The sequence below is a fragment of the Nuphar pumila genome, chromosome 5 (assembly GCF_984573655.1).
Source record: "Nuphar pumila chromosome 5, dmNupPumi1.hap1.1, whole genome shotgun sequence".
Taxonomy (NCBI): domain Eukaryota; kingdom Viridiplantae; phylum Streptophyta; class Magnoliopsida; order Nymphaeales; family Nymphaeaceae; genus Nuphar; species Nuphar pumila.
This window is the reverse complement of record NC_143253.1, coordinates 10,322,596-10,332,561: the sequence shown is the minus strand read 5'-3', so window position 1 is coordinate 10,332,561 and position 9,966 is coordinate 10,322,596. Positions and strand designations below refer to the sequence as shown.

General features: G+C 39.2%; 1 protein-coding gene across 2 annotated transcripts; it reads left to right on the top strand.

Moving 5' to 3' along the window:
* The first annotated feature begins 936 nt into the window (after window positions 1–936).
* On the top strand, window positions 937–7,052 carry LOC149836739 (uncharacterized). Of its 2 annotated transcripts, none has more exons than XM_090007101.1 (4): window positions 937–1,154; window positions 1,279–1,359; window positions 1,456–1,513; window positions 6,681–7,052. In XM_090007101.1, exons 1-4 carry the CDS (start codon window positions 955–957, stop codon window positions 6,726–6,728), a joined length of 387 nt encoding a protein of 128 aa, XP_089863227.1. In that variant the 5' UTR covers window positions 937–954; the 3' UTR covers window positions 6,729–7,052. The 2 variants fall into 2 exon arrangements, with proteins under 2 accessions (XP_089863227.1, XP_089863228.1); XM_090007102.1 differs by lacking the exon at window positions 6,681–7,052 and adding an exon at window positions 5,132–5,260.
* Window positions 7,053–9,966: the final 2,914 nt, after the last annotated feature.

Below are 9,966 nucleotides of genomic sequence, written 5' to 3'. Positions count from 1 at the left end.
AAAAAATATCAACGCATTGATGTCTAAATAGGACTGCTGTGTAATGTAGTTAGCGATGTGTAGAAACTATTGAACCTTATCTTACAGGAGTCTGACCGGGTTCAGAGTCAGATTCAAACACTTAAAAAAAATGCAGGATATGGCAAGGTCATATCTAGGGCTGGTAAACCAGCTGAAAAAACCGAACATAGAGTGTTCAAGCTTGACTCGTCTCTTGTATCGAGCTGAGCTGGGTTTGAGCTCATGAAAAGCCCGAGCTAAACAAGCTGAGCCCGAGCTCATCAAAAGCCTGAGCAAGCTCATTCACAGAAGAGATATATTTTTAAAAGTTGAAAACAACAAAATTTGAACCCTAGGCTAAACCTAATAAGCAAGCTCAAACTAACTCATTTACAAAATAAATAATTGTTCCAAACTCCTAAGCAATAAGATTTGAACTCAACTTATTGTTTACAGGCCAAACACTTCAAACATTTTCATTCTATAATATGAAATATATGTAAAATATATTTAGGTTGTTCAGGCTCGAGCGTCGAGCGTATTTCACCAGTTCGAACGAGCTCTTTACAAGCAGAACATGAGCCGAGCCACTCCTAGTCATGTCACGTGTGACCAATCGTAAGTGAGTCCATTTCCGGGTTTGCAATCAATCTGGTTCTCATAATAAAACCCAGATCCAACTATGACACTGATATACTGGCTTTTGGTGAAAACAGGCAAGTCCTATTGAAATGGTAACGGTCGGATTAGACCCGATTCGACTAGATCTGATTGCTCATATTTACACACATAAGGATCCGAAAGACCCTATATATTCCAAGTTCTAATTGGATATCTGAAGATATAGGTCGGTTCCTGTTCGAACACCGCTCGGAACTCCGAACCATTTTCTTCACTCTGTAGAGAGAGAGAGAGAGAGAGAGAGAGAGAGGGCAGAAGGGGGGAGGAGGAGGGATGGCGTGGAACGCCGCCGCTAAAGCGGCAGCAAAGTTAACGGCAGGTGGTGGGTACCCGTGGATAGAGAAGTTAACCAAGTACAGGGACGAGCTAGCGAAGGGGGTGTGGGGCTATTGGGATCTTGGCGCTTGGAAGCCTCTCGCCATTAGCGGCCGTCGCAGAGCTCGTCTCCGGAAAGAGGTTTTGCTTGCAGGAGAGTACGTCTCTGCTTATATCTCTCTCTCTCTAGAGTGGCTATCATGGTTGTCTCGTTGTTGGTAATGTTTGCTTATGATGGTGATCGTGATTGGTTTGTTGTTGGTCTTGTGGAATTGATTCAAGGGCTTGGCCGTACGACCCGCCAAGGAAAGAGATGAGGAACAAAAGGAAGGGTCACAAATGTGATAGAGTGACGGCAGAGAAGTTAGTTTATTGTTTTTTTTGGGTGTTATTCACCTAATTTCGTTGATTCTTATAGTTTTATGAGGGGATTTTTGGGTTGATTCTGCGTCTGTTTAGGAGGGCAAATACCGCTGAGTTGATGAGGAAGATGCCCGAAATGCTGCTTGACTACAAGGTATGTTGTTTTGATTGCTAGTTTCTCTTCTTTCTTTTTTCTATTTTCAGAATCACAAATGAACGCAATTGTAGTGTGTGTGTGTTTTTTGGAATACTCCATTATTCATAGTGAGAAAATGGAAGCGTTTGATGCGCTTCTTATTTGAATATGATAAGTTAAAATCGGTTAAGATGATTAGCATTTAATTCGTCGGGAAATTATCGGTTTGTAGTGACTAACAGTTCTGTAGGTGTAGGATCCTGCATCTTGTGGTTATTAGTTGGCATGGAATTGATGGTTAACCAACTAGAATTGTCTATATTTTGGGGATGTTAAAGAGTTGATGTCCAACCGAGCAGGATAATGTTTCTCCATCTCAAGGACTATTGGTCCTTGAACCAATGAAGAGTAGGTTGAATGAGGGAATTTGAGTTCTGGATCCTGAACTTACCAATGAAAAAAGAAAAAAAAAGCGAGGCAAAAGATCAACTTGAGAATAGAAGTCCTTCGTCAATTCCTGTCTCTTTTTGTGTCACTAGTAACATGTAGTGACTATAGAGACATTAGAACATCATGCACTCGCTGTGCTTTGCGTCCTATAGTAGCTGAATCATCTAAAATGGAGAGGTTGAACTATAAACTCTTATGCTTATTGTGTATTTTTTAGACAGTTCACTTCTGTGAAAGGACAACCATTGCTCATGATATGAAAAAAGAGCACAAAGTGAAGGTAGATATGATAGCTACCACCATCCTTGAAACAGCATAGAAAAAATCACGACCCTTTCAAAATCTTCACCCAATGCAGTTCCTCACTAGGACAAAGCAATTTGGGTATGCTCAACTAAACCTTTTCAATATCCAAATACATAGTGACAAGGTCAATGGGCTGAGGTGAGTTTGACTATTCTACCATTTAGTTTGACCAAACCTCCATGATGTATCGTGAACAACCCCTCTGAATTGATACCAGCTTCTTACAGACCTAATATAACTCTAAAGGTCCAATACCTTAGGGCTTATGCCAATAAGCATCCAAAGTTCCAAACAGAGAAAGAGTACTTGAATCAGATGCACCAGTTTACTCCACATCACCTTTTTATTTTTTTTTATATATGGTGTAAACTATGTCATATTGATATGTGCATAGACCACGGCATCGATACACTTGGTACAACATGGAAGCTTTGTAAAATTATGACACAAGGATGCTACCTTGCACACATGCATGGAGAGAGAGAGAGAGAGAGAGAGAGAGAGAGAGAGAGAGAGAGAGAGAGAGAGAGAGAGAGAGAGAGAGAGTCCACACTCACAAGCCACTAAGGGGGATTTGCCCCCATTTATATACAAAGGATAGAGGGGTATAACCGTTAGAGAGTCCTAATGGCCAGTAAACCTAGCTAGCTGTTGGAGAGAGAGAGAGTCCACACTCACAAGCCACTAAGGGGGATTTGCCCCCATTTATATACAAAGGATAGAGGGGTATAACCGTTAGAGAGTCCTAATAGCCAGTAAACCTAGCTAGCTGTTGGACTTTCTAATGGGTCGCTCCTCTTGGTTCAAAGAACAAATAAAAAAGACAAAAGAAGGAAAAAGACAAAAAAAGGTTCCTGAGAGAGAGAGAGAGAGAGACTATACTAAGGGCCAAAGAGAGTACTCAACACTTTAAAAAGAGAGAGCACTCAACACATTAAAAAAATAATTTTATTTGATATAAAATGCACAAAGAATGCATACATTTGAAAAGGGGCTTTGCCCCTTTTATATACAAAGGATAGAGTGATATAGCCGATAAAGAGTCCTAACGGCTAGCTAGCTAACAGCCAGCGAACCTAGCTAGCCGTTGGACTTTCCATTGTGTAGCTCCTATTGGTTTAAAGAACAAATAAAAAAGATAAAAGAAGGAAAAAGACAGAAAGGTTCCTAAGCTGAAGTGCGTATTACCCATTACATAAGAGAGGCCTATGTATTTCTAGCACATTGTCTATGATATAGCAAACACCTATAATATCCTAACTCTATTGTATACATAATATATACACAAGCATATACATATACTTATACATATTTAAATGTAGAAGTATTCATACATATATATGTACATACAGAACATATTAACAACGCACACACACATATATACATATATCACAACCACAGATATTGGCATGATAATATAGCTGTAAATTCATAAAACAAATATTAAAGGCAAAATCTAGAAATATTTTGAAAATATCAGTGTATATATTGCAATATTATTGCGATAATATCATGATATTATCAGTTACTTTATGATATAAACGTTTTACTTTTTTACTTATTTCTGCTATTTTTATATTTTTAATATTTTTAAGTGCCTAGTTTTTCCGAGGTCTATCAACTAAACCTATATTATTGTGAAAAATTGCCTTACCGAGATGTAGCTAAGACCGATATTTGTGTGACTATATATATATATATATTACACTCCTTCAGTACCCATGTCTTACCCTGTACGTGTATGCCATAGATAAAAAGAGATGTGATTGTTGTGAGGTATTGCTACAAGATTGCCATATTAAGGAAATTACTGTTTACATAATCCTTTTGTTATTGCTAAGCTTTTCTTTTACCTAAATCAACAACCATATTTGCAGCAGCTGTTGTAATTAGGACCAAGTCTGATGACACACCTGGGTGGGTCATTTTTTTTAATAAATTAAATTGTAGTTCAGCAAAAGCAGTCTTCAGTGGTACTTCATTGTTGGATATTAAACTAGGAAATAGTGGTAGATTGCAATTTTGGAATGACAAGTAATGTAGCATGCAAACACTGGCTGAGCTATACCAGAATCTGTTTCTTATTACCAAAATTGGGATGTTCTTGTTTGAGGTTGCTGAAAACAAATGAAGGTTGGTTTATTCAATTTAGAAGGGACTTCAAGTATAGGAAATTTGATGGTTGGTCGAATATGATATGTATGTCGACTGCATGGAAATCTAGGACAATGAAGACTTGCTTACATAGAGGCGCAACAAGTCTTGAAGTTTTGAACTTTACCCTTTTACTGATCTTTGTCTAGCCAGGTGTGGAACCTTTCCCTAAGAATACCATTTGAAGTTTCGGACCTTCACTTAGGGCTAAAGATTTTTGCATGGATGGCATTCTGGGATGTGATCAATGCACATGGTTATTTGAAGAGGCAAATCTGGCACCTAGCAAGTGTCTGCTACCTATGCCAAGTAGAGGAGAGGAAACAATCGATCATATGTTGGAGTGTGATCCATTTTTCTAGAAGATAATTCAACATAGCTTGGCCTGATATATCATTGGAATTGCCATCACCTAGGTGTATCAGAAACCTATTGCTTGGACTGCCTACCATATGGAAGAGTATGATATGGAAGTTCATTTAAAAGTGATGGTTCATTTGGTCAGAGTGGTATGAAACGTTATTCAAGGGGAATTCTAATATGATTAATTCCACATATTATTATCCAAAGGGATATCCTCGCATGTGCTTTGAGAAAATGGCCAAACGGTAACCTTTCCTGGATAGGACCATCAAGAATTGTAAATGATCTTCAATGTTAATACACTTGTTTCATGTGAAAATGCTGGTTACTCCTTGTCACTGATTAATTATTTTTTTTGAACAGTAGAATGATACAGAAAGTTGGACATAGCAGAATATCCAATGTTGAGTCATCTGCATCAAAAGACATAACATGGTTGAAGTATTGTACATCTTGCACAGTGTGTGCACAAGCGTTTGCTCTAAAGCTGCAATCAAGAAAGTGAAGTGATGAACTAGGAAATTTTTTATCGCATAACCAAATATAGACCTACTGTACAACTGGCAACATATGGCTATGGAGTACAAGCATGCCAAAAAAAAAGATACTCAAGGAACTAAGGCTCTGTTTGGAAACTAGTAGCTGGGATGGGAGTTAATGCAATTAGTAAATACTTGGTCAAACTACCTTGGTGGTGGATGTTTGGAAGCTGGTAGCTGAGATGGGTGTTTGTGCATTTGGGTTGGGAAGCGAGGTCCTCTCTCCTTTGTATTTACACTAAAGGATGGAATTGATAGCTACCACCTCCTAGAGGTGCTAGCTGCCAAATCCAGGATTTGGCAGCTACCACTTTTTCAAATGCATAATTTCCATCCAACTACCAGTTTCCAAACAGAGCCTAAGTGGAAATCTCAAGAATGAACCGTGTTGATCGTAATGCACCAATATGACCGATGGAGAAGCCAGACATACCACTTTGTGGGCATGGAGGTGGTGGTGGGGAGGGATGGACCAGCCCATGGTATATCGTACCCAAGCCTAGTTACACCCTAAATACAACTAATTAAACAAGAACACATGCATCAAATACACAACAACTTTATGCATCCAGTACCCAAATCTTGGTCATGTACTGACTTTGACACTTAAACTCCAGAACTTATTTATGTCAAAAATGGAATTTGCAACTACAAGGCTGTACAAAATACTGCCAATTAAAGTATAAAAATACTATGACACAAGGACACAAAAGTGGGTCTATTGTACATAAGGAAAGAAATTGTTTGCACAAATTTTAAGTAAGCAGAGGAAGACGATAAATGTGAGGAAGGAATGACGGAAAATTGTTCTTTTATGGACCTCAACCCCCCAACCCCAATTCCCTCTCCACTTCCCAAAAAAAGAAGACAGAAAATTGGCAATTTCAGGCAAGAATATATGAACTTATTAGATATTTTGGCAATTAACTGAGTGCTGATACTTAACATATGCAAAAGATGATAAGAGTAACCAAGAGGGGATCTGAATTTGAGATAGATCTTAAAGAAATGAAGATGGTATCTTCTTATGATTATCTCCTGTCAATAGGCAACCTCAACCATTTTATCAGCAGAACTTTGTCTTCATAAGAACCCTTTACCTGATGCTTCTATGGTGGAACCCTATGAGCAACGACCAGGAAAATGATTGTTTCCACTCCAATGGATGCCACAGGGGCATGATTGCTGGTGGTGTAGTAGTGTTGGCTCTACTTCTCATTGAGAAAGGAGAGGTCGGGAGTTGGTTGATTTATGTGATGCAGGTTTTCCACCTTTTCAGTGTTACTAATATCATTTCCCTTGCTGCATAACTTTGAATTAACCTATCTTGTGCTCTGGAGGATATTGACATGATTTTACTTGGGTATGTGCAGAAACGTAGATGGGAAAAGAAACTGAAACAGGAAGATGCACAGAAGTAGTGTGGTTCCATGGAGGCTTTTCCTTGACCTAGCTACCTGCAAAAGTATCTCTTTGCTTCTTAGTTTATGTTTCTTCTGTGAATCTTCGCGGCATATCCATAAGCCTTTTGTTAAAGTTTCCTGTACTTCGATTTTGTTTGAGATATAAGAGTTATCAAGTTGGATAGACTTTGGGAATATTAAATAAAGTTGTAAAATGATAGATATCCATAAGCCTTTTGTTAAAGTTTCCTGTACTTCGATTTTGTTTGAGATATAAGAGTTATCAAGTTGGATAGACTTTGGGAATATTAAATAAAGTTGTAAAATGATAGATTACTTTCTGATGCTTCTAGTTTCTAGAGTATTTTTTGCATATGGATGTATAAGAAGCACCTATCAACCGATTATTCTCATGGTCTGCAAGTTGCTGGCATCATAGTGATCCATGAATAGGATTTTTGCGAGAATACTTTTGCATTGCATTGTAGTGGAAATTCTGCCACATTGATACCGTACTCTACTTATAGCCCATTCAACGTGCATTCAGATTTATTCGTCTTTTATAAGTTCATTCGTTTGATTGCAACTAGACCAAGTGACAGGTGGATATGCAAATCTTTTCCCTCCTGAAAAGGGAAGCATGATGAGTAGATTGACTTCCTCTACAAGGAATAGCAGTGTGGATGAATCAGCGACAAAAGATGCCTGATGCAATATGTCCGGAATCAAAACAGGCCCTGGGGTTCTGAATTTTGCATCCCAAGATTTCGGGACCACTATAGGGACAAAGTGATACAGACCCGTTGTGGGCTGCACACTCAAATCAGCTTGCAGGGGGCGGCAACGGTGTGGAGAGGGAGAGGGAGATGCGTGAGAGGGAAGGAGAGATTAGGGGATGCGTGAATGGTAGGAGAAGGAAATGTGAGTGTGGGTGTTCTCTTTAGGCATTAGTCTTAAGGAGCCTAATCTTCTTCAGAAGAAGCCTACTAACTAAGAGGATTTTCTTCCTTATCCTTTTCTATTTTGCCCCTCCTTTGATGCCATCCTAGAAAGTGGATGCATTTTTTCTTGAAAACTCAATAAGCCTGAAAAAGTCACTTGTTTGTCCCTGCATATCTTTTGAAATGCCTTATTTGTCTTCTTATTCACAAAGGACTGGATTACCTCTTATCCTAACTCCAATTCTCGCTTATACCCACATGGATCAGCAGATCCAATTATCTAGTAGAAATATCCAGATTCAATTGCTTATTCTATTCGGGTCAGGGGGATGTCAATCTCGATCTCTTCAAAATGGCCTTGTCCTCAAGGACGGTAATTGGGGGTATCTCCCCAATTCTTTGGTCCTTGTCCTCTTTGATCAAATATCACCGTTGACTTTTTCCTCTATTTGTAGTAGCAACTTCTTCCCTTGCATAGTCTGTCATCTTTTAAGTTGATGATACAGACAATAAGCCTTTTGTGTTGACACTATTTATTCTTGGGATGTGGTTTTTTAGGTTCCAAGGCTGCTTTCGTTTTATATACTCATGTGGGGTGTTTGTTATTGTTTTTCTCTAGTCTTATTGAAGTGGAAGTATGGGTGTCCCTAAGAACATCTTTATCGTAGGTTTGAAGAAAGTTTGGTCTCCTTGGATTTTTACATTTTTGTCCCCTTGAATTTCATGGTCAACTTTTGAAAATCTCACCAGATTAGACCTAGGGTTTGGAGCCATGGCATCCCTAATATGAGATCGGCTCCTTTGACAGGAAGCACGAAGGCATCCAAGTTGAGAGTAGTAATTTTCAAATTGAGGTATATCGCTTGGCACTGCAACTTGCTCCCATTTTTTACTACTACTTTGAAAGGGTTGTGGAAAGTGGTTGGACACTTTATCCTTCTAGCAACTTGAGTAGGAAGAAAGTTGTGTACTTGTGTCTATGAAGACAGATATCAGTGTGCCCTGGAGAGTACCATGTCCTCTCATAGATTGGGACATGTCTACCCCTGTGAGGGTGTGGAGTGAGATTTCTATCTCACCTCCGGGTGAATCCTTGTACTCAAAAATCTCTACCTCTCCTTTTTCACTGTCACTATTTTTACTATCACTATCTACAAGATATAGACGCATGATTTTACATACATGGGTGAGGCGCCAAACCTCATCACAATAGTAACATAGCCCTTTCTTTTGCCTTTTGACCATAGCATTATTAGATAGTCGTTTTACATTCATTTTTACATTGAAAGAATTAAAAAGAAGCTTTGAAATGGGTTTGGATCCATTGGTGTTAGCTGGTGCATTGAATCCGTTTGACCTGCTTTCGAAAGGAGGACAATTTTGATTATAAAGGATCCATATCCGAATCCCACTCAATTGCTTTTGGATCCTTGCTTCTGTAACTTCCCTTCCTTCAAACGTGCTTGCTGAAAGCACTCAAGGACGCTAGTGGGCCGACTGTCTTGCACCTCGATCTGGAGCTCCTAATGAAGGCCCACAATGAATGTCATAATGAAAGCTTCTTAGGACCAATAAGCTACCTCAGCCTTTCAAACTCAGCCTGATACTCCTTAATGTTGTTGGTTTGCCTTAGCTTTGACAACGTTACATTGTGATTCGCGTACGCCAAAGGGCCAAAATGCAAGGATCACCGCACGTAAAAAGGTTTTGTAGGCTGATACACCAAGGTTCTTTTCAAATGAATGATAGCACAGCCTCTTCCTCTAGGTGGATGGAGGTGATGGATACTTTTTCTATCTCTGGGGTATGCATAACCAAAAAATATTGCTAGACTTTGAAGATCCAACTGGTTGGATTCTTACCGATGAAGGTGGGAAACTTGATATGGGACTGCTTCATATGGTTTTCCCCGTTGGCATGGCCACACTGCTAGTCTATAAATTCGGGTGGGTTGAACCCTCGGGTTGTTTTGTCCCCTTGATGCCCTAAGAAGTTGCACTTCAGTGCAACTAGTTCATCTACCTTTTTGTTCATTTCACCCAGTTGGTGTTAGGTCTCAATCCCTAGAGTATCTACAAACTTTTGGGCTCCACGAGTCACCATAACTCAATTCAGGTGTTGTCTGCCTGCAGGATAAAATGTTGTTGGTCCGAAAATTCAAATGGTGCAGAGGCCTATGCTAAGGTTTAAGGTTGGCTCTGGATTTGGTCGTCTGATCAAAGGTCTCAGGTATATAAAATTGATTTTTTTGAATTTTTTCAAAGCTCTTACACGATAAAAAATAATTTATTTTCTGGTTAGGTGAGGACGTTACA